At 43.1% G+C, this 22927-nt stretch overlaps 7 protein-coding genes across 11 annotated transcripts; 3 read left to right on the plus strand and 4 right to left on the minus strand.

Moving 5' to 3' along the window:
* Positions 1–92: 92 nt before the first annotated feature.
* LOC129593613 (uncharacterized) lies at positions 93–5331 on the minus strand. The gene is made up of 11 exons (XM_055490022.1): positions 4890–5331; positions 4572–4648; positions 3584–4291; positions 2447–3409; positions 2177–2391; positions 1855–2091; positions 1782–1813; positions 1295–1681; positions 1090–1199; positions 693–1025; positions 93–616 (listed from the first exon to the last, which is right to left on the minus strand). The coding sequence occupies exons 1-11, from the start codon at positions 5057–5059 to the stop codon at positions 582–584; spliced, it is 3267 nt and encodes a 1088-aa protein (XP_055345997.1). The 5' UTR covers positions 5060–5331; the 3' UTR covers positions 93–581.
* A 316-nt stretch (positions 5332–5647) lies between these two features.
* On the minus strand, positions 5648–11889 carry LOC129593474 (adhesion G-protein coupled receptor G2-like). 4 transcript variants are annotated; one of them, XM_055489803.1, is made up of 9 exons: positions 11426–11889; positions 8823–9590; positions 7680–8687; positions 7297–7511; positions 6944–7221; positions 6487–6855; positions 6312–6421; positions 5925–6236; positions 5648–5854 (listed from the first exon to the last, which is right to left on the minus strand). In XM_055489803.1, exons 1-9 carry the CDS (start codon positions 11817–11819, stop codon positions 5823–5825), a joined length of 3486 nt encoding a protein of 1161 aa, XP_055345778.1. In that variant the 5' UTR covers positions 11820–11889; the 3' UTR covers positions 5648–5822. The 4 variants fall into 4 exon arrangements, with proteins under 4 accessions (XP_055345778.1, XP_055345777.1, XP_055345780.1 ...); XM_055489802.1 differs by having other exon boundaries at positions 5648–6236; XM_055489805.1 differs by lacking the exon at positions 11426–11889 and adding an exon at positions 9836–10054 and having other exon boundaries at positions 5648–6236.
* Positions 11890–13013: 1124 nt separating this feature from the next.
* Positions 13014–14761, plus strand: LOC129593476 (trace amine-associated receptor 3-like). The gene has a single exon (XM_055489806.1). The coding sequence runs from the start codon at positions 13301–13303 to the stop codon at positions 14471–14473; it is 1173 nt and encodes a 390-aa protein (XP_055345781.1). The 5' UTR covers positions 13014–13300; the 3' UTR covers positions 14474–14761.
* A 296-nt stretch (positions 14762–15057) lies between these two features.
* On the plus strand, positions 15058–16678 carry LOC129593477 (uncharacterized). Its single transcript, XM_055489807.1, has one exon. The coding sequence runs from the start codon at positions 15432–15434 to the stop codon at positions 16551–16553; it is 1122 nt and encodes a 373-aa protein (XP_055345782.1). The 5' UTR covers positions 15058–15431; the 3' UTR covers positions 16554–16678.
* Positions 16679–16932: 254 nt separating this feature from the next.
* LOC129593478 (uncharacterized) lies at positions 16933–19571 on the plus strand. Its single transcript, XM_055489809.1, has one exon. The coding sequence runs from the start codon at positions 18123–18125 to the stop codon at positions 19092–19094; it is 972 nt and encodes a 323-aa protein (XP_055345784.1). The 5' UTR covers positions 16933–18122; the 3' UTR covers positions 19095–19571.
* A 181-nt stretch (positions 19572–19752) lies between these two features.
* Positions 19753–21003, minus strand: LOC129593547 (uncharacterized). 2 transcript variants are annotated; one of them, XM_055489917.1, is made up of 2 exons: positions 20703–21003; positions 19753–20529 (listed from the first exon to the last, which is right to left on the minus strand). In XM_055489917.1, the coding sequence occupies exon 2, from the start codon at positions 20457–20459 to the stop codon at positions 20004–20006; it is 456 nt and encodes a 151-aa protein (XP_055345892.1). In that variant the 5' UTR covers positions 20460–20529; positions 20703–21003; the 3' UTR covers positions 19753–20003. The 2 variants fall into 2 exon arrangements, with proteins under 2 accessions (XP_055345892.1, XP_055345891.1); XM_055489916.1 differs by having other exon boundaries at positions 19753–20515; positions 20703–21000.
* Positions 21004–21378: 375 nt separating this feature from the next.
* LOC129593548 (uncharacterized) lies at positions 21379–22448 on the minus strand. Its single transcript, XM_055489918.1, has one exon. The coding sequence runs from the start codon at positions 21977–21979 to the stop codon at positions 21527–21529; it is 453 nt and encodes a 150-aa protein (XP_055345893.1). The 5' UTR covers positions 21980–22448; the 3' UTR covers positions 21379–21526.
* Between the last annotated feature and the right edge of the window lie 479 nt (positions 22449–22927).

Here is a 22927-nt window from a genome sequence, read left to right on the forward strand (position 1 = left end):
AATCTAATTAGTTGCCGTTGAGTAAAAAGATCACAGACCAGGAATTTCTTTTCAATTTTCTTTTGAAATAGATGCCAAGAAACCTTTTACTGAGCCTCTCAATGAGAAATCGATAACTTTGTTACTGGTAAAACCAAACAAAACAACATTAGTTTAACAAGGCAACAATAACCGTAATTAAAAACAACATAAACATTATTCTAGAACTGCAGCGTGCAAAGCGAATCGCCAAACAAGTTTAGTAGTTTGTTAGCCACACCAAGGCCTATACTTACAAACTACGAGTACAATAAGTACGTTGCTTATCATAATTAACGTAGTAAATAGACGAGCACACTAATTGTTGGAACATGCAACCATACTTTGCAGTATAATATCACAAAACAACCCATCGAAGAATTTCAAAACCTTCCGCTAATGTGTTCGGTTAAAGCATGAAATGGCATGGTGCGTTCCGCACATACGGTCATTACAAAACGTTTACATGCAAAACGTAGATTTGTATGTCCATCGCCATAAGTCACTTCGGCATGAGACGAATTGGCGTACTACCGGCACAGAAATCTGGTTCCCTGTTGAGATCACGTGGCTTTGCCTTTAGCAGTTCTATGGCTCTCTGTGTGAAAAACAAATGTAAACCATAATTTGCATTTTCATCATAACTTTCAATAGGATAGCATCTATCAGCGTACTCTTGTGTTCGGGATGCTCGACTGTGGTTGTAGAATTGGCTGCCTTAGTACTGCTCGTGCGTCCTGACCATATTACTTTCGAAATTTTCCCAAACACCGGCTTGATCTCACAGACTTGTATAAACAAAATCCCGATGCCTTGCGTGCCACAGAAAATTAATATTAAAATGTGCATGGCCAGAGAAGCTTCGCTGCTGTTATTGGAAACATCAATTAATAACAGCATCCAAGGAAGGCCAAGTAGAACAAAGAGAATCAAGCATCGTCGTAGTTGCAGGAAAAGGTCAGCTTCGGTTCTGGTCGATCGGATTTTTAATTTCTTACTTATTAGTCCTAAAAATTCATAAGTTGTAAGCAGTGAGTACTCGAATGAATAATAGTATGATATCTTTATTACGTTTTATGACTAATATGAAAACTAAAATATTCCACGCCAGTGACAGACAGATTGGCAAGATGATAGTGAGATAGAACTGCACGGGTGCATATATGGAATCCAGCCAGCATCTGTAAAGTCAGATTTGCGGATGCAAAAATAATTACTGAGCAAGCATTCGATAAATGTAAATTTGTTACGAAATTTTTTAAAAACGGCTGCTTACGATTTAGTAGAACCATAACCGTAAATATTACGATCGATGGTCAAATTGATAGTCACAATGACAAAGGGCATACTCCAGCAGCACAAGGCGGACCACAGTTGGAACCTTTCCAAGGACACAATCAGGTTACCGGCAGCAAATGTCTTAAAAAGTAGCAGTCCTTCCGCAGTCATCCATGCAAAAGAAACTAGAAAAAACCAATGCAAGAAGACGCCTGCGGTCAGACACAGATCTCGGGATTCCAATCGGTCGATGCCACACAGAAAGGTCACATAAGCTAGAATAAGCGAGACGCATAGATTAATCAGGACGAAATCTTTGTTGCTCAGATCTTTTCTGGTGGATCGTGTTTTTACGGCATATCTTATGCTGGTGGTGCTGAAATTTCTAGAACATCAACAAGTAAATTATTATTGCTTGTTACCAGGATTCGGGTGTTGCGATGATACTGTTTGATTGTCTTGTTATAATTCCAAAGACTTTTCACTTTTCCTTGCATGTCATGACCACCAGTCTTACCTTGTAAGAAAGGTCATGGCGATCACGATAGCTCAAGCCACTATGGATGTGATCAAGGCGATAGAAGTAAAAACTGATAAAATGTTTCGTGTGTCTTTCGAAAGTTTTCCTAATCCACTGGGATCCACCAATATGGCAAAACTGGTCAGGTGGTTACAATAGCATGTGATATAAGCCTTGTCCGTTTTTCCGGTTGTACACCCTTTCGTACTCCACGCTCCAAATTTAGAATTTGCATGAACATCCCAAAAGGCGCATACATAATTCAAAGTTGGACGCTAATTAATAAAACATTTCTAAATTAACTGATGGTTAAATCAGGATAGGTCCCAATTAGCCTAGTGAATCAGTGATGCGTCTTACGTAATCAAATATCTTTATCCGAATGCTAATTGAATCAGTCCAGTCAGTTATGGGTTTATCAAGGCCGGAAATGGTGGCACCGATAACCCATGATGCTAATGTAAATTCCGTTTGATTACTGGTTACAGTAAAACTACTGTCCAGTGAACCGGTTGTCGCGTTGTATATGCTGGAATTGCGTGAAACTTCAAACCAAACCCGAAACTCCGTTCGCTCTAAAAAATGCATTATTAGAAACTATACCAGCGCTCACCTTTGACTTACTTTTACCCGAAATTTGTATCAAATGGTCAATTAAAGAATCTGGCATTGTAATGCTGGTCACCATGGAGCCGCTTTCAACATCATCTGCTGCGGTAATTTTTGACAAATTTGATTTATCCAAATACGATCCCATTCCCACAAATCGTGAAATGCGGGAGAAGCGGGTCACCACAACCGAGAAATCTTTCGTTGATGCCGTGATCATTTCACTGTTATCGTTAGTCAGAAAGGTCACATTCCGGGCGATATTGTCACGAAGGGACATTAAGCGATTGCAGATCCCAGTCCGATTCTGTACTTTGGAAATCAATGATGGTGAGATAACATTGCCAAACTGGAATAATTCCAATACTAACTGCAGCGCTGAGTTGTTACTGTAATTGACAGTTGTGTCCAGGTGATTCAACATCTTGTTGATTTCTTCAAGTAACCGATAAGGGGACTGACCTTGCTGGTACATGTCTCGAAGACGTTCCAGAGCAATGGTCAATATGTCGGCAACGGAAATCAAATCTGCGTCATCTAATCGGAACACGGCGTAACGTCCATAATAGTGGCACGCACAAGTAATCCTCCACAAACTTTGATTGAGGTACGTCGACGAAAAGACGTCCTTGGTGGTCATTAGACAGTCTTTTTCAAAATCCCACACTAGCGGACGGCGATTGTTAGTAGTCGAAGAGTGACCGCACGTATATCGGGAAATTTCCCTCCCATTTAAAGGAAGCGTATAAACTGTCATTGTAACAGGATCCGGAAAACGGTATGCCGGTTCGTTTATGTGGGCGTTTATGCTGCTGGAACTGGAATTTGCAAGAGAAAATACTCGCGATACCATTACAACCTTGTGGTAACCAAAATAACTGTTTCCATTGCTCACGACGGCTAGATCAAGAGAATTCTGCTGTATAATTTCCATCCAAAGTCCGACAGGTGAATTGTCATGATTTTTGCTAAAAGCTGAGTAATCTGTAATTTAATCAAAATCTGCCCGCAGTCTAATGAGGCTAATGAGTACGGTAATAGAGTGAAAAATTTATTACATAAACGATATTTTAATTTTTATTTCTTTGAACAAAGGTACGAGTACACTTTGAATGATTTCACTTTTTTTGTCATCTGCCCTCACGTACGTTAACCTACTATTAGAATAATCACTGGCAGCGTTCCACAACGGAATAAGCGAACTAAATAAGGAACCCGGCAACCTAGCCCAGATTTCGCAGTTTCCTCTGTTGTTGTGGTTGGAACAATTATCTCCAAAATTTTCGACAATATCCACTGTGGTTTCTTTTGGAGAGGACGACAGCACTGCATCCAGGGTTGTATTAAAGTTTATCCCTTGATAAAAGCGCTTAACGAATGCAATCATCGTGTAATTGTCGCTGTGATACATGGTCAGATTTCCAACATTAAAGTAGAACTGTTCCTGATCGTTGCCGGTTAACCTATACCAGTGCTCCATTGTTCCAGCGTTTGATAACCGTGCCAGCGTTAGAGCTGGAAGCTGGAGAAGCTGTGAGCAAGTTGCATTCTTCTTCTCCATTTCTTGTAAGACTGCATGTGGTATAACACTGCCGGACGCAATGCGCAACATATTGCCTATGTTTTCTTGTAGATTGAAGACTCCAGTATGATTCGAAGTTTCGACTTCATCCTGTAGTTCCACAATGAATGCCGACAATTCCACACTGGCGTTCGGACGCCGGTATCCATCCGCCGGGTAATTCAGGATTCTCTCCCATATATTTTGCATTTGACTTAAATTCACGTAGCCTTGCCGAGAAACAGCAGCGTAACTCGCAGGTATGGATATACCAGATGGAGAACTCCAACTTGTACTTGCAAAACCTATAAATGTGTCTGTCTGATTATTCATAACAATTTTACCTTTGGGAAAAGGTTCACCCAGTTAACCACAGTCTTGCAGCTGTGTTTAACAACAACATGTGGTTAATTACATAATCTACCGACTGTAATAGCGCGCGACTGTAATGGTTACCATTTTTTGCTTAATTAAAATACTTCATCAGTAAAGTATGCATATTGAGGCATGCATGGCCGAAAACGAAGACTCAAAGCAATTAAATACATAATATAAGTACCGTTATTGTTTTTTTGCGACCCGTACTTGAGGTGTTGTCAGTTTCTGTGTGATCCGTGTTGACCTTGACCTGGGTGCCTTTTGTCGTAAACTCCCGCTGCAACCTAAAGCCAAGATGTATCCCTACCGTAGTCATCTCATAATTTAACTACTGTACTACCCTGCTCTAGTATACCAGCCTAGCGGGCTTTATCGCCGTCCTACATGCTCTTCGGTGTGATCCTCTCCTTATAGCTACTACCGAAAACTTTCCCAGTGTTATTCTGGCGTGGCACCGTCCTTGTGGTGCAATGTACAAAGCTATAGATATATCTATATACATAATAAAGTTCTAATTAAACATACTCGTTGCCAAACTTTATTGGCACCTCGCTGACCATCTCGTTCCCGTGTGATGCTGCCATATAAGTCGTACGACGAACCGTTACTTTCCGACAGGTCAAATGTTGCGCCAGACCAAGCATAATAATCCAACACGATGTAATCAGCTTTTTGGCTGCCTTGCGGCAATACATTATTTGTAAAAAGTATTTTTATATATAGTCCAGTTTACGGAAACATACTTAACTGATAAAAAGGAAAGGATTTTTGCTGCTTTTATTGTATTATGATCTTTGCTGATCCGATCGAGAATGCTTTAACATTCAGTTAGCATTAGCGTGCATTTTGCAGTTTGAACAGATTGTTAGTAATCCCTCCGGTATTAGCATGCGACCACCATACTATTACCAGCTGTATGTTAAACACCATCTACAACAGTATAAGTTCATGAACCTTTAAATTCACGAAATTTGATTATTCACGGAGAGCCATGAATTCTGCTGAGTGTTGATTGTCGTAAGAAATTTTTGCGAGGTAATCATGGTTCAGGTCCATATTATTTATATGTTGCGTGAGTGCAGAGTTCGGTAATGTTACCCCGGCGATGGAAGTATAATTTATAACCTTTGACATTGAAAACGCTTTGCTTACGTTTATTTAAGCTTCATGAAGTTAGACAAATATCATAAAACGCCTGCTGAAGCCAAGTGGATTTAACTCATCGTAACATAATTTGTTTACATTGTAGGTAGTGTGACAGCGTTTTCCTTTGTATGCGAAAATCGTATAGTACAAATTTTTGCCGCTTGATCACCAAGCTTTCAACACAGCACGCGATTGTACATTTTTGAAATATAAACAGTCTGTATAAAATAAGCTTTCCCATTGCGTTTACACTCAATAATGCAAATCTAAGATGAAAATATATGACAGGCGTAGAAAACTTTATCCAAAAGTTCACGACGTCTTATATCCAACAGTACCGATTTCTGCAAACAAAAACAAACCCCTTAGACTATCAATCGAAAGCAAGTGGATCATACCAGTAACGGTTTTTACGTGATGATATTATCGTGCTCCTGGTCCTTGTGGTGCTGCGCGACTCCAGTAATGTTTTCGATATCCGGCGGAGAACAGTTTTAGTTCCATGAATTTGTATGGCCAGTATTCCGATTCCTTGTGTACCACAAAAGATAGTTATCAGCACGTTCATCACAGTGGATGCCACTGCGCTGCTGCTAAATATGTTAACCAGAAGCAGCATCCAAGGTAGCCCCAAAAGGACAAACAATATGGCACAACGCCGTAATTGTATGGAAAGGTCAGCGTTAATCTTCGTACAGCGGATTTTCAGTTTTGTTGAAATCAACTCTGAAAAACGGTGTCATGCAGATGGTTATTCTTAACGCTTATTTTATTACTAGCAGAATGAAGTGTATTCCTTACGTTTGGCAACTAAAATGAAAACTATCAAATTCCATGCCAGTATTAGGCAAATCGGAAGGATGACGGTCAAATAATATTGCAGTGAAGCGTATAAAGCGTCCAGCCAACATCTGAAAATACGTCAGCTCTGTTAGTTCCATGTATTGTGCGGATATCACCCTGAATATTTGCGTACGCTTTCACTAATCCATATCCGTAAGCGTCGTAATCGATTATCAGATTGGTGGCGATCAACAAAAAAGGAAGAATCCAGCAGAGTAGTCCAGACCGTAACTGAAAGTGATTCATGGGCAACGGCAAAGTCTGGGCGGCAAACGTTTTGAACAGCAACAATCCCTCCACAGCTAACCAGGCAAAAGAGACTAGGAACAACCAGTGTAAAATAATACCGGTGAGCATACACAATTCTCGTGGTTCCAGTTGATCAATTCCACCCAGAAATACCGCGTAGGTCAGAATGAGAGACAAACATAAGTTGATAATGACGAAATCTTTGTCGTTGAAGCGTTTCGTTATAGACCGTGAATTCAGGTTGCTGAAATTTCTAAAATAATAAATGCTTTAGAAAATGCATTTAGGTAACTTCTGGAGGACGAATTTTGTTCGAATTTAGCGTGTGCTTTCAAATTTACCGTATAAGGAAGGTCATGGTGATAACGACAGTTAAGGCAATGATGGAGATTATTAAGGCGACATACGTAATTGCTGACAAAATCTTGGTTGTAGCTGGTGATACTCCGCTTAACCCGCTGGCATCCACAAGGATTCCAAAACTCGTCAAATGATTGCAGAAACACGTCATGTAAGTGTTGTCTATGCCTCCGCTTTTGCACCCATTTGTGCTCCAGGCGCCAAATCCTTTGTTTGCATAGATATCCCAATAAGCACAAGTGTATGTGAAATTGGTGTGCTGTGAGAAGTAAAAAAGGTAAGTACAAACCGGGTTGGAGAAGAAAAATTTCAATTTACAGCTATGAAAACTTACGTAATAAAGTATTTTTAATCGGATCGTAATAAAGTCGGTCCAGTTTATAACAGGACCCACAGAAATACTGGCACCGGTTACGAAAGACGCTAAAGCGAACTGCCTTGGACTGCTGTTTGGAAAGTCACTGGTAGCATTGTCCGCGAAACCCATCGTCGCATTGTAAATGGTCGAATTGCGAGATACCTCAAACCACATACGGATTTCTTTATGTTCTGCAACGTATGGATCACAGAATTTTATATTTTTGTAATTTTGAAACACACTTCCACTTAACTAAAATTGTTGGCCGATACCTAGTATGATAGTATCATTATCAATTTGGATTAATGATACCTGAGTAAGATATAATCGTAGTTAAAGCACGTAAATCGCATACGCACCAGAAAGTTTAATCAAATAATCGACCAGCGAATCCGGCAACGTGATACTGGATCCCAGCTGCTTCTCGCCAGGAATTTCCATGCTTTTATTATCAATAATTTTATGTAAGTTGTTATTTTCCAAAAACGATGCCATTCCAATAAACCGGGATGCCTTTGACAAACGAGTTACCGTCACGGAAAAATCTTTTGTCGTTGCTGAAATAATTTCATCACTGTTGTTCGTGTAAAATTTAATACTACTCGCAATCTTATCCCGTAACGTCATTAAACGGTTGCAAAGTCCGCTTTTATTGTGCACTTCAGCGATACTGGGTAGTTCGATAACATTGCCAATTTGAAAGAATTCCAGAATTGTTTGCAAAGCCGACTGCTCATTTATGGCTGCCACATTTTCCAATTGTTCCAGCATGGCACTGATTTGTTGCAGTAATACAGCAGACGATTGACCTTTTTTATGCAATTCCTGAACACGTTGAAATATGACATCCAGCAAATTTCCAGCGGAAGGCTGAATTTCGGTTGCACGAAACACGGCATACCAGCCGAAATAATAACAATGGCAAGTAAGAGCGGATACATTGTAAGTAGACGAGGAGTCGGTAAAGGTCACCTCGCTGAACGTTGACGTCTGACAGCCGTTTTCGAGGCTCCATTCGCCGTGGTTGTGGCCATAGGCAACATTGACATTATAATGGCCACAAAGATACCGCAATGAGCTTTCTGTAGAAGTCAGCGGTAATCCATAAACGGTGAAGGAAATCGGTTCTTGGAAGCGGTAAGGCATGCTACTGCCATTCAGTAGACCAGATGGAGGGTATCCCATAAAATCTGCTTTATAACTGATATTAAAACCGTCAAGTGAGATCACTCGGGATATGATACTAATGCCAGTATAATTTAATTTGTCCGGTAAAACCAGGTTTTGAATTGTTGCAGTGTGAAATCCGCTTCGCTGAGAGATTTCAATCCAAATTTGAGAAACGGCTGTTGTTATAGTGGGGTGGCCTATTAAAAGGAGACAGATACAAGAGTTTTGGCGAACTACCTTATTTAAATGTTGAAACGGTCATGCGAATTACGGTACTCTGTATATGTATGTATATCCATGTAAATGCAAGATGACATTAACTGAAACTTTACCTTTTGCAAAATTCTTTTGAAAAAAATCAGATAATTCAATATGACCTCCAACCGGTATCAGCAAGTCGACGAGCGATTTGGGAAGCCTGACGTCTATCTCACAGTTGTACAAGCTGAAAGAATCGATGGGATCGGTAGTCACTCCCACTGCGGTGGATGTTGGCTCCTGATTGTTCGAATATACGAGCACATGCACAGATGTATTCAAAGGGAACTCAAAACCATCACGACTGGTGAATCCAATTAACGTATAATTATAACTGTTATGCAACCAGACGTCCCCAACACTGTACGACAGCCCTTCTTTGCTTGTCAGCGGATACCACAAACCTGTCACCGTATCGTTTGATAATTTCCGCATTAGTATGCTCGGAAGCCGCAGAAACTGATCACAGCTGCCGAAGTTGTCTTCCATTTGCATGAGAACGTGAAGTGGAACCGCTCTGCCAACGCGGACAAACCTCGATAATGTGAGATTCATACAAGTTAAATCGCAGTAAGTCCAACTGGCAATAATATCGTGCAATTCGGCAATAACTGAAGATAGCTCCACGGAAGAGTTTTCAAGGGAGAACCCATTCGGACTAGAAAAAGAATAGTTCCAAAGCCTCTCCCACAGCTGCCGTGTTTTGATAAAATCCGGATCAAAAGTGGTGACTAAATCCAGAAGGCCATCGGTAACGGTTTTCCGTGTGGTACCTATGGTTAGCTCGGCTGGACGAGCAGTGGTCGTTTTAGTGAATAACGCCGAGGTAGTAAAGGCTGCACCTAGAATGCACACACTGAAATAATTTTTTAGGATGTATCCTTCGAATTAAAGGTGATTATTTTTCATAGAAGACAAAATCATAAACCTGTTTATTTTTATTAATACGAGATAACAACCCGGGCTGAAATCCGAGGTTATAAGTTTTTTTTTGTAAAGCCACTTCATGCGCACATTGCTAATGCTAAACTAAAAAGTTAAGCAACTTGGTAAAACTGTACATCAATTTTACATTAATTACTTGTACCCGGCTTGGCTACTCCATAAACAATCAATCAATTAATCAATCAAAATATGGTATACAGCGTTAATCAGCACTGGCCCCTGGGTCCATTGGAACGCTTTTATTTGCACTACCGGCACGCCGTTATGGCTTATTACAAGAAATGACGTCGGCTTCGCCTCCGCATTTCTTGTGGTCTTCAGTGGGTCTCCAACACAGCAATTTTTAAAGAAGAATCGGTTTCGCCGTTTCGGACTTCCTGGTACTCATTACGCGTGCCTACTGGCTTTGCAGGTGAACATTGCTAAATTTGAGAAGCGAGAACTTACAGTACGTACCCAACTGAAAGCAACAGTAATGGTAGGGCAGTCACCTACTAACCTGGCGGACTGTGTGCACTGGTAGTTTGTGAACAAAACTTTGGTTACTCACCCATTTAACGGGCAGTGTGCACTAGATAGCAGTGGTAGTTTGGTCACTCATTCACCTAACGGGAAGCGTGCACTAGATGGCAGTGGTATTTTGGTCACTCATTCACCTAACGGGAAGCGTGCACTAGATGGCAGTGGTATTTTGGTCACTCATTCACCTAACGGGAAGCGTGCACTAGATGGCAGTGGTATTTTGGTCACTCATTCAGTGTAATTATTTCGTGTGTTTGGTCAGTGAAATTAGTACGAGGCAAGCGGCAACTCTTTCCCATCGCTTTAGTAAATTACATCACTTTCCCTGCTGCATCTTCACCGTGTGTGGGCGCACACGTGATTCTTGATTTCAGCCGTTTCACTTATAGACCGGCTTTGCGGCTATAGCTGATTACGCAACTGATTAAGAGTACTCTGATGGAGAATGAACACGATAGCATTAAGGATCCCGTGAGCGCCTGCATACGGGTAAAATGCAGCAGGGAAAGTGATGTAATTTACTAAAGCGATGGGAAAGAGTTGCCGCTTGCCTCGTACTAATTACCTTGTAGTGATTCGTACTATATTTTGCACAACGGCATTTTACGATTTAAATGCCTGTCTGGCCCAGTCTGGGTATATAATGCAGAATTTTTGTCAGCGATTTTCTGATTGAAAGATTTCTGATCAGCGTAATATTTTGGACGTTTCCGCGAAATGGTTAACAGTAAGATGAAAATGTTTTACGTTTCACGCATTTTCTTATGTTTGACAATTAGAAAGGGGCAATTAATCCCATAAGACCCAATTAATCCCTTATGGGATTAACCGAATATTTGTCTTCTTTAAGGTCATTTATTTTCAAACTTAATATTTTTAACGTAGCAACAGTAATTTCTTAAGTATAGATATACTATTCTTAAGTATGGATGCACTTTAACTTTACATGGCAGACCCGGCTTGTGGAGGTGATTTGTTTTGTCGCTTGAATGCATTTTCGAAAAAATGAACACCCTCTGGCCGCGTTTTAGAACATGGGCTTTCCGATGATAGCAGTGGTTTTTGTTAATTCTGTCTGGGATTCTGGCATTGGTGTATGCATTTTTTTCTGTTCGTGATAATAAAGATCTAGAACTAGATATTAAATAAATAAATTGAATTTTCTAGGAAGAAGACTGACAGTTAACAACACTGTATTAAACGACCGTACTTGTGTACTGATCCGCAAGTACTGTGTGGTTGGCTCCGGCTCTTGTTGACCTTAAGTCAGTAACTGGCAGAATATACGACGAAGCCATCGGTTTTGTTGTTGTCCAAACCGAAGTAGAGATGCTTGAAGAGCGCGCGGTACTCGTGGGACGTTGAGGACCAAATGGGAATACCACCGTAAGCTTGGGGATGTCTGTTTCCATTGTTTCCATTGGCGCCGCGGTAGAATACCTCCCGGAAGACCCATGAACAAATTTAGACATGGCTTCCGATGTAGATAGTTTTCTAACAGCTTCTTGCAGTTTTTCATTAGTGGCTTCAGTAATGCTGAAATTTGAAACAGTTACAAGCATTTCAAGTGCTTTGCTTAGCCATAAAACTGTTGGCGGTCGCATTGTCAACTGATTCTATATGTAGGTAGTCTCTAAACCGTTTGATGTTACACTTTTTACTTTCTAGATTAACGAAAGCGTTATTTACCAAAAACAAAAGGCTTCAGTACTACAGTGGGTAAAACGGCATTTTCTTGCATCGATTTTGTAATCCTGTAGGGTGGTTGTTTCTCCTTTGCTTACTGCAAGCAAAATTAACTTGACATACGTATGTTGTTGCGTTCTGAACCGTGTCAGCTGTGGCTGTTTGCTCAAAACTCATAAAATTGTTATGCCTGTTCCGTCTGCGCATAAACTTACATTATTTTATATTGTTCGTCTGTTATTTACATAGTTGAACACTTTATATCTTGTGACTCAGTGTATTTTAGCCATTATAAGTACATTGTAAATATCCGTGAATGCTTCAAATTCATAATGAAAGTCAGAAGGCAGCTTGCGCAAAATTGTATATGAAACCATGGGCGGAATGTTTTCAATTAGCTTTTCTTACTAAAGTATGTGTAAGTGCCGCAAACTTTAGCAAGCTTGATTTGTTAAATTATAAGAGCATCCAAGCAATACTGTAAAAATAGGTACGATTTCCTCTACTATTTTTTAAATGTTTATTCTTTTAATGGATTAGCAGACGCAACCTTTTAAAATACTGTAACAATACGTAAAAATATCACTCGAGATTCAGATCTACCTACTTAGAAGCTTTCGGGAATAATTAGAAGCGAGTACAAGACGGTCCAAAAATTACTAAAATTTTGCCGCTATAATACGTAGTTATACGTATTTACATACTACGTATCATAATTATAACATATAATTTGCATACAAGAATCCACGTGAAAGCACAAAAAGTGTTTTGTGAACAGCTTCAGCTTCAGCCGTTTCAGCTTCAGCCGTTTCAGCTCTTTGTCCACTACCAAGAAAATTGAATTTATCCAAGAAAAATTTGCAAATTTATGCGGTTCATGACGTCACTGGCTCATTTGATAGCCTGGTTGTTTCACGGCCATCCTTCGTTTATTCATAATAACACCGATAAGCTACTCGAGTAGCACTTTAGTACAGTATGTACAAATTACTACGACGACGAAGAATTTGTATTGGTACAGTTTGAGCATGGCCTTATCATGCCTTTATGTGATCAGCTTGTTTACAAACAACGTGCGGACCACGGAGAAAGTCGTGAGGCAATTAGAACTCCAGAACATTTATGTACTACTGTAATACAACAATAATAATATAATATATCAACCTACATAACTATCCTGCTTACCCAAAATTAGTACGAATTGTAGTATATGTGTTTGTGTCTCTGACGATTACGGCAACGAGCCCGGCACAGCTCTGCTCGAACTCATAATTGCAACTTTTGCTTCTGCTTGCGATTAAAAGTGGCTGTATTTCGCACGGATTCTGTAGCTGCAAGGAGTACATAATTTTTTAGTTCCTTTGCTAATTAGGCTAATTAATTTGGGTGAGCTTCTTTTATGGCCGACATCGTCGATTTCTGGGATAGGAAACACGACTGTGCGTGCAGCCAACGAGCCGAGCTCACACTCTATTACGGCATCTACATTATTCCTGCTGCCGCTTTTTTAGCCAATTTTAGTTTTTGTGCGTCGGTTTTAAGCGCCAAAAAATTGCGGACCTTCCCGAATTTACTGTTAATCTCGGATGCGGTGGCCGATTTCGGACTAAGCACCATCATTATTCCCGTACGAATACGCTTTTGGTTCCAGGATGACTGCTGGTCAGCCGGGCACACTTTCTGCCAGTTTTTCATAGCCGCTTGTGAGTACTTTAACGCCACCAGTCTGGCCCATGCCGCAACGATTTCTGTGGAACGACACGTCCGGCTATTTCATCCCGGCTTCCATCGGCGACGGGTTAGATCAATGCTCATACCCGCCATCTTTTTATGCTGGGGATTTCCCACCTTGTTCACATACGCAAAATTGTTCATTCCCTCCACGTTCGGTTTGTATCCGTACCATTTTCAAACCAATGATACGTGCACGCGCTTGATGCAAAAACCCTGCTCTTGTGTCGTCTGTTTGCATCCCGTGGTCAACGCCATTGACGTGATCGGACAGAACATTGTCCCATTGTGTATTACTTTTGCAATGTATGGGCACATCATTTTTGTGGCTTACCGGCGGATACGGCTAGCGGACGTTCTACGGCGGCGGGTCAGCGAGGCGGGCTTATTGCCTGAAATCCAGTCGACCAAAAGCGTGGCCAGACGGGTGGTAGACAGCCCCGAATTCCGCTCTATTCGGGTGTTTGTCGTGATCCTGCTGGTTTTGTTTGCCTGCGTGATGCCGAATATTATCAGCCACTTTTATCAAATGGGACAAGGGGAGGACGGTATGGCGACGCTGATGTTAAAGAAGTATCTCCTGACATCCAGCTGCAATGGAACGTACGGTTACAGTGACTTTGCGATACCGGCAATAATGTGGTCCAACTCGTTAATCAATCCGTTACTGCTTTTCATTCTGAACCGAAACTACCGAAAGGGATTTAGGATATTCCTGGGACGAATCCGATCGTGTTGTTCTACGGAGAAACCGACTGGACGCGCTGAAATCCAAATTCCGAGTTCTTGCCGATGGAATCGCATTACTATTTTAGGGGAACGCACCAAAGGGCAAATCTAGTTTTTAACATTAATAACCAGATATATCTTTGTATAGATTCTCTCAACTATTATTAAAAAGTAATTTCCACCATTACATGTCAGTTTAATTTTTCTCATTCAAAACTGTCTGTATCTACTCTGTACATATAATATGTGCGCACAGGAGATCATAATTGGACCGGCCACGAGTTGTGGTTTCAGGAGATTTTGAGCTTCTTATTTGTGGCTGCAGCTACTAGAACAATGTAGTAAGTAGTTTCAATACTTTGACTTTCAGGTTTTTCACTGCAGATTGCAAAATATTTCAGATGGATTAAATTTGAGTTTAGATATGCTTGGAATTATATGATGGGAAAAGTAAACAACCAGCATTTGATCATGAATACCGGAAGTCGAGAAAGATAAGTTTTGCTTGCCAAAACCGCCGATCTGTCGGCAGACTTGTGTTACAGTTAAACGTCTCACCAAAAGTGTTTAATTACTTCCGGATTCATGCGACGCACTTTTGACCTAATCAAAAGTGTTATGGTTTTGCAATGTAGGAAGCCTTTCAGATTTACCGTAAGCAAGCGTCACCTTCCTGTTATCTTATCGCTTCCCGCTACCACTTACCGGCATAACCGCTACCGCGCCTACGTTAAGTTACAATTAACGTTGTTAATTGGTTTTAATGTTAGCTGGAGGTTGTGTGCTCCCGCTCTTTCCTTTCGCCTTCTATAGCCAGTTACCTGGGTCGGTGGTGGCGCTGCGCCGCTACGGCCGTTAGATCAAAGCGGCCGCCGCCTTGCACGCGCCGACGTTTGCGCTCGGCACTGTTCCTGTGCCCGCGCTTGGTTTGCTTTTTGTTCTGCATTTGCATTTGTCTGTCACTGCATATCTGTTCGTTTGCGCGCGAGTGATTTGTTCTTTTCAAGTTCTTCAATTTTCGAACTTTTCGCGTCTCGATAGAACGTTTACTGCTGATTGAACGAACCAACATGCCTCCTACACGCAGAGGAAGAGGACGTGGGAGAATCGGCACGAATTCTACGCGCGGACAGAGGAATCCAACGCGGCCGGGTCCCCGCCGCCTGCGTTCACAAGTAGTGGTCCCAGCTACTACCACGTTCACATCAAGCACCGACGACAGTATCCGAGCGCTAGCGGAGCAAGTGGCTGCTTTACAGCAGACGGTCTCCACTTTGCAGCCAAGTGGCGGATTAGCGAGTTTGACTGTCCCTCCGGCTGGATCCCGCTCATTGTCAGAATCCTCAAATCGGATCGTCGCTGGCACCGGTAAGCAACCAATAGCTCAGATAACTATTGATAGCGCTCCAGAGCCGAAGAATAATTCCCGTCATCCGGGAGAGCCTGCCGCCTCTTCAGCTTTCAAAGATATGCAAGCCGTCAACCCTAAACTGCGAGAAACTCTTCTGGACCACACTCAGTTTGTCGATTTTGTGGACCTGCTGCCACAGAATCGCGTGCCGTCCAAGCGTCCCCAAACTGGCACAAAGATGATGCACGACCCAGCCACAGGTGAAGCGGTTTTCATGCCATCAGTTAAAAAAGAGCAAATCACGAACTATGCCAGCTGGTCTCGAGCGTTTGGAGTCTTTGTCTCCTATCGCACGCTTAACCACCCCGAGTTCACGGTTCCCTTTATGAAATACATGGATCTCATTGCGTTGTTTTCCGATCCGGACCGCGGGTACAGCTTCAACCACGTCCTCAAGTACGACATGCAATTTCGGAATTACGCCGCCAACAATCCGTACGACACGGATATTTGGACGCGACGCCACGAAGAGTCGTTTCAAGAGTGTATCGCTAATCCCAAGATATCCACCTCTAAGGCGGCTAGCACTAGCGGTTCGGCTCGTCACGCGACGCTCCAGTGCGGACGCTGCAAAGGGGTTGGACATATTCAGAAGGATTGTAAACAGCCCTTTCGAGGCCGCCCTGCTGCAGAGGGGGAAATCTGCAACCTCTTCAATAAGGGCATTTGCTCAACGCCATGCCGCCGCGAACGCGTCCACGAATGCAGCGAGTGTCAGTCGCTCAGCCATGGAGAGTACAGTTGCCCACGCCGCAGTGGCCACGACGTCAAACGGGAGTGACCTTCGCACCCCACTTCGGCCACACGTGTTTGCCAAATACCTCGTCGATCATCCTAATCGGCAATACGTAACCGGCCTGATCGGCATGCTGACCAACGGAGCTGACCTTGGCTACACGGGCCCGCAGCTTGAGCGATTTACGCAAAATTCCCGTACAGTCTCCGAACATCCCGCTGTTATGGCTGAATGCATCCAGAAGAGCATCGGTTCCGGACACGCACGCGGTCCATTTAAAGTTTCCCCTTTACCGAATTTTGTCTGCAATGCGCTCAGCATCCGACCGAAGTCGAGCGGTGGCTTTCGGCCCATACTGGACCTGTCACAGCCAACCGGAAATTCTGTGAATGACTACATTCCGAAAGATGATCCGCCTCTAAGTTTTTGTTCGGTTGACGACGCCGTAAAGCTGATTATTCGAGCCGGCCGCGGCGCAGTTATGGCAAAGCTCGACATAAAAAGCGCTTTCCGGCTGATGCCAGTTATGCAGTCACAGTGGAACCTATTGGGATACAAGTTTAAAGGTAACTACTATTTCGATGTCGTACTGCCATTTGGTTGTCGATCTTCACCTCGGCTGTTCTGCGCTTGTTCGGACGCAATCGAATGGATATTTATTCATATATCCGGTCATTATGCCGTACTGCATTACATTGACGATTTTTTGATTATTGCACCGCCAGGTAGTCTTTGCGCTGAACTTGTACTGCTGTTCAAGGAACTATGCGAAGAGCTAGGCGTTCCCCTCGCAGCAGACAAGCTAGAGGGACCCGCCACTCAGCTAGTCTTCCTGGGTATAACACTAGATTCAGTATCGCGTACGCTCTCTCTACCAGCAGGGAAGCTCGAGCAACTTATCGAGCTGCTCCGGTCCTGGTCGGATAAGTCTACGTGTTCGCTCGATGAGCTGCAAAGCCTGGTTGGTTCACTGCAATTCGCTACGAAGTGCATTCCCGCCGGAAGGCTGTTTCTCAGACGTTTGATTCAGAAAATGACAAATCTGCCGCCTCGCCAGCCGCACCATGCGCAGTCACTCCAATTAGATGCTGACTTCCAGCTCGACATTGCCTGGTGGCTGCAGTTTCTTCCGGATTGGAACGGCAAAGCAAGTTTTCTCACGATTGACTGGAGCAGGCCTGACGTGATGCAGTTATACACCGATGCATCGGGGTCAATCGGTGTCGGTGGCTATTTCGCAGGCCGCTGGTTCAATGCTCGTTGGCCTGCATGGATAAGCAGGGTCAATCCCTGTATCGAATACCAAGAAATGCTTGGCGTGTTCTTTGCTATAACCCTCTGGCAGGACTTATTTCGCAACCTGAAGGTGATGTTTCATTGCGACAACATGGGTGTATGTCAGGCGTGGGATAAGCTTGGATCCACTAACAGAGCAGTACTTTCGCTGATGCGCAGGATGGTGATGACGGTCGCTCAGAACAACTTTACTATCACTATCAAGCACGTTAATGGCTGTGACAACAGCATCGCTGACGCTCTGTCACGGTTTCAGGACATGCGATTCCGCCAGCTTGCCCCGGACGCCAGACAATCGCCGGACGCCTTACCGGATATATGGGAGGAGCTAGAGGCCAACTACATCAGTGCAATGAGCTGAACGCCGTAGCCAACCGGCTTCGATACCACCACATTGCAGCGTCCACCCGACAAGCGTATGATGCCGGTTGGTTCCAGTTTGAGCAATTTTGCGTGCGCCTTGCCGAACATCCACTCCCTGCATCCGATGACACAGTGCTCCGGTTCCTTGCCGATCTTCACTCACGGGGCATAGCGATCGCAACAGCCAAAGTTTACCTGGCATCCATCGCCAACAAACATACTGAATGCGAATTCCCGATTCCGACACGTAGCGCTGCCGTTTCTCGCGCGCTCCAAGGTTACCAGAGACTGGCACCGACGCCTCGGGATCACCGCCTGCCTATCACGCTCGATATTATGCGGTACCTGAAAGACCGCCTTTCCGCAATGAATCTTGCCACGGTCGACAAGCATATGTACTGGGCGGCATTCACCATGGCCTTTGCCGGACTTCTCAGAGTAAGCGAGTACACGGCACCATCACCAGCATCCTACAGTACGGCGCGCACGCTGCTGTTCAATGATATCGCGCTTACCGCTGACGTCATCACCGTGTCCCTTAAAACGACAAAAACTGACCAATACAGTCACGGTTACAAGCTGTTACTGCGTAAGACAGGGCGTTCAGTTTGTCCAGTTCGTGCTCTTGCGACATACGCGGCGTCAAGACTCGAACTCGGAAGTAAGCGTGAACCGCTTTTCATACTGTCCAGCAGAGCTTACCTGACTCGTCAAGACGTCGATCGAACACTGAAGCACCTGCTGTGTCCCCTGCCGGAACATCACCGTTACGGAACCCACAGCTTCCGCATCGGCGGTACCACAACAGCCGCTGTTGGAGGATCCAGCGACAAAGAAATCCAGCGCCTTGGACGCTGGAAAAGCAACTGTTTCTCCGCCTACGTCCGCAGCCAAATTCCAACGGACGGAATCAATCCTTACGCCTGATCATGGATGTTGTTTGGGGTTTGTTTGGGGCCTTCGGTTGCGCAGGGCACTGGTCGCTCTCTTCCGCCGACCTCCGGTCGGCCGGCTTCTCGCTGACCCACGGTCACCGCACACAGCCGCTCACGAGGGTACCAGTCGCCCAGCAGCCGGGGTTCCAACGCCCACAGTGGTCACCGGAAGCGGTACCATTAAGCACAACTTTTGGAACACTTCAGTTGCGTAATTACGAACCAAAGAACCATTGAAATGAAATCGATCATCGACATGGTACAAAATTAGTTTGCGATTAAGCCGGGTAATGGAACAGTAATTGTTGTGTACTGTATTTTATTATACTTATGTAATGAAAAACTATCCGCAGAGGCCTAACTGAAGTAAATGATACATTATCATATACTGAAATGAGTATTATCATGAAATGATTATTATGAAATGATGAAATGAAATGATTATTATCATATACTGAAATGAGTTTGAAAGCACAGAAATGAAATGAGTTTGATTTCATAAATGCGTTTAGTAAAAAGTTATTACTTTGTATCTTGGCTTTATAAATCTGCTGGTGTGTCTGGCTGGCCTTCTTGTTTGGAACTCCGAAGTATCACGTTTACTAATCAGCGTCAGCTTCCGAACATTTCATGTGAAATTCACATGCATTTATTCAATGTATCAGCTAATTATCGCCATCTGAGCCGATCAAAATTCTATAATGGCATTGTAGAATTTTTATTGCTTTAATACGTACTTTGCGGCGCAGCAAATACTTGTGTGGTTCAAAAAACCGGAACTTCTTAGTTAAAACTGCACGCATAGTAGAGTATTGCAATATGTTGATTTTAAGCTAGTACCTACTTACTGCACCATATTTGTAATTTCCCGAATTTTTACATTAGCGGCGCTTTCTGAAAGCTACTTTTCCGTCAAAACATCTCTCCCGTCTTCTTGCCACAAATCTGGATTTTTCTCGATGAACCCTTTCAACATTTCCCGGCAGCGAGCATTATTCAGTACTTCCACTTTGACACCGCGCTGCCTCAGAAGCGCTTCTTCACCGTTCAACGTCTCGTTTTCCCCAACAACGACGTGCTTAATTTGAAAGAAGAGAATCGTCCCACTGCACATAGCACAAGGCGCCAGTGTGGTGTACAGGATGCACTCTTCGTACGGGATTCCGCGACCAGCGTTTTCAATAGCGTCCATCTCAGCATGGAGAATAACGCTGTCCTTCTGTACGCGCTGGTTGCGACCGCGTCCAATAATTTGTCCATTGCGCACCAGAACAGATCCGATGGGCAGTCCATTTTCTTTGAGACCTTTTTCGGCTTCCTCAATCGCAGCGTTCATGAACTGCTCGTGCTGTGCCATTTTCCCGAGTTACTTCTTTGTTCTACCACAAAAAGGCTTGAAACTCCAACTAACACCTAAAACAGAACATCTGAAAAAGCGAGTTTTCTACCGTCTAATAGTTCTGGTGTTGCATATACACTATGCACATCGCCCTAGAGGGCAACAATATTTTTCACAATGCCAATAAGCAAACTGCATCTGGTATTGCACTAAGCTGCCAAAAACGCAGTCGCGATGTGAGCAAATTAAAACTGAACTCACCTGGGCTGTGGATTATAGGACTTAAAGTTTTCCCGAAGATTACTAGCACAGTAGCGGTCTGGGTACATAGAAGACTGCCCGTATTCTCAGTTTTTTCTTTTCGTGGAAAAATACCGGCAAACACCAGTCGCGAATCCGTCTTCCGGTGTATACACGTAGTGACTTTAACAAATCCGTTAAATGCCAAATTCGCTTTTGCAACTCTCTGTTAATTGTGAACCGCACTGGACAGATGTACTTAATTGTACACTTTGCATAGATGGTTCGTCCAACACTTTCGGCATTGTATTGATACCGGACCTTTGCCTAAACTGTTGTGGTATCGCTCCATGCATTTTGAATTATCAAAATGTTACGCAAAAGCACATCGATGGTGATAACAGCATTTGCACTACAATGGATGTTATCATGTATTTTATCAATATTGTACGCTTATTCATAAAAATTTAATTTGCAGCAGCCGATTCCACAAATCGGGAGACTAGCTGACCTGGAAGCAGCCATTCCTACTTCTTAAAAATAGGTATATATAAAAATTTTGTTAGTTACTAGTAATTCTCTTGATTATAGTTGTCACTATAGTTAATATTGCCACAACGATTTTTAATGAACACTTCACAAGCTGCAGAGCTGTACATTTCGATGTGCAAAAGTCAGAAAGCTGTGTGTTCTTCCCATGATCGCACTATCTTCCGAACCCGATGAGTCCCTCACAAACAGTAGACAATCATCTGAATTATTACAACTCGAACTGTACACGCTTCGCTGGAAGTAATGTAATTGGTTTTAAAAAAGCTTATCTGTAAAAAACTTCGGTATAATAATCATTTATTACTATCATCTCTTCCGTCCTCGTACCACAGACTGGGATGTTCGTTGATAAATGTGTTCATCAGCTCCGTACAGCGCACATTGTTTAGAACTTCCAGTTTAACACCACGTTGTTTCAGCAAATCTTCCTCTCCCATAAACGACTTGTTTTCACCAATAACAACGTGCTTAATGTTATAAAACAGAATAGCTCCACTACACATGGCGCAGGGAGACAAAGTCGTATACAACACGCATTCTTCGTACGGTACTCCTCGTCCGGCGTTTTCTAGGGCATCCATTTCGGCGTGAAGTACAACGCTGCCTTTTTGTACACGCTGATTATGACCCCGTCCGATGATCTTCCCTTCCCGAACCAGTACCGATCCAATAGGTATTCCATTCTCCTTCTTCCCATTCTCGGCTTCTTCGATTGCGGCATTCATAAATTTCTCGTGGGGATCCATTACGTACTTCTAGGTAGTAGTACAATGAACGTTCTTGACCTTCACAAAGTTTGTTATAAAGTGAAACCCGATTCAATTGCATGTAAAGTAGACAAAGTATTCCGGAATTGTGGTCCAACTCGTAAGGGATATTCGTAAACAATCTTGCCGGTGTTATACGCCTTCGGCATATACAGAGTACCTGTAGATTTCAGACTATACAGTCTTTCTCTGCCATCTAAAACCCGATGAAATGAACTTTGACAAGCCGATTGCAAGGTTTTGCTTTATACGATCGAGTAGTCATGGAAAGAATCTGATAAAGGTCTAAAGGTACTGTAATATACCGTCAATGTTCCGTCACCACGAAAAGTCGTACATCGTAGTTCGTACTTCTTTTTAATAAAAGGTTTGTTGTATGTACATCCTAAGAAGTAAAGTAAAAGGGGCAATACCTTCCACAAATTTTAATTTAACCCCACGGATGTAGCACACCCAATATCGCCTTGTATACTACCTTAAATACCGAATTTAATTCTGCCAAGCCTGTTGTAATCGACCTTTTCACCAAATTCCTTATAAAGAACGCGTAAAACGCGCTGGCAGGCGAATGATTCCCAGCAGTCGCCATTAAGTACTTGAGTATTTCGCATCATGATCAGTGTGAACTTCGCTTGCTTGGCCACTCGTACATACTAAAACGATGCTCTTAAAGCATCTCAACTGGAGTTGCTTATACAGAGCTTCCAGGGAGCAATCGACTGTTCAGGTTGGAAAAGGATGTAAGGTCACGAAACAGCTGTGATTACGATTACCAGAATCGAGAAACACCAATTCACTGTGCGGCCAGATCCCAGGCCTAACTGTATTAGTACGTCCCGTACGAACCGACGAAAGACCAAAACTAAAATCAGGTTTAGAAACAGAATGGGCACCTGCCGATAAATGTGTCTAGTCATGCTACGCTCA

The sequence above is a fragment of the Paramacrobiotus metropolitanus genome, unplaced genomic scaffold (assembly GCF_019649055.1).
Source record: "Paramacrobiotus metropolitanus isolate TYO unplaced genomic scaffold, Prichtersi_v1.0 Parri_scaffold0000062, whole genome shotgun sequence".
Classification (NCBI taxonomy): domain Eukaryota; kingdom Metazoa; phylum Tardigrada; class Eutardigrada; order Parachela; family Macrobiotidae; genus Paramacrobiotus; species Paramacrobiotus metropolitanus.

Bases quoted from the DNA above. Each gene is read 5' to 3' on its own strand.
- LOC129593613 (XM_055490022.1), bottom strand. From the start codon at position 5,059: ATGTATTGCCGCAAGGCAGCCAAAAAGCTGATTACATCGTGTTGGATT. The intron at 4,292-4,571 runs GTACGGGTCGCA...ACACATTTATAG, and splicing joins AGAAACTGACAACACCTCAA to GTTTTGCAAGTACAAGTTGG. The intron at 1,682-1,781 runs GTGAAAAGTCTT...TTGATGTTCTAG, and splicing joins GTCATGACATGCAAGGAAAA to AAATTTCAGCACCACCAGCA.
- LOC129593474 (XM_055489802.1), bottom strand. From the start codon at position 11,819: ATGCGACCGCCAACAGTTTTATGGCTAAGCAAAGCACTTGAAATGCTT. The intron at 7,222-7,296 runs GTAAGTTTTCAT...TACTTCTCACAG, and splicing joins GATTAAAAATACTTTATTAC to CACACCAATTTCACATACAC. The intron at 6,856-6,943 runs GTAAATTTGAAA...TTATTATTTTAG, and splicing joins ACCATGACCTTCCTTATACG to AAATTTCAGCAACCTGAATT.
- LOC129593476 (XM_055489806.1), top strand. From the start codon at position 13,301: ATGGCCGACATCGTCGATTTCTGGGATAGGAAACACGACTGTGCGTGC.
- LOC129593477 (XM_055489807.1), top strand. From the start codon at position 15,432: ATGCCTCCTACACGCAGAGGAAGAGGACGTGGGAGAATCGGCACGAAT.
- LOC129593478 (XM_055489809.1), top strand. From the start codon at position 18,123: ATGGGAGGAGCTAGAGGCCAACTACATCAGTGCAATGAGCTGAACGCC.
- LOC129593547 (XM_055489917.1), bottom strand. From the start codon at position 20,459: ATGGCACAGCACGAGCAGTTCATGAACGCTGCGATTGAGGAAGCCGAA.
- LOC129593548 (XM_055489918.1), bottom strand. From the start codon at position 21,979: ATGGATCCCCACGAGAAATTTATGAATGCCGCAATCGAAGAAGCCGAG.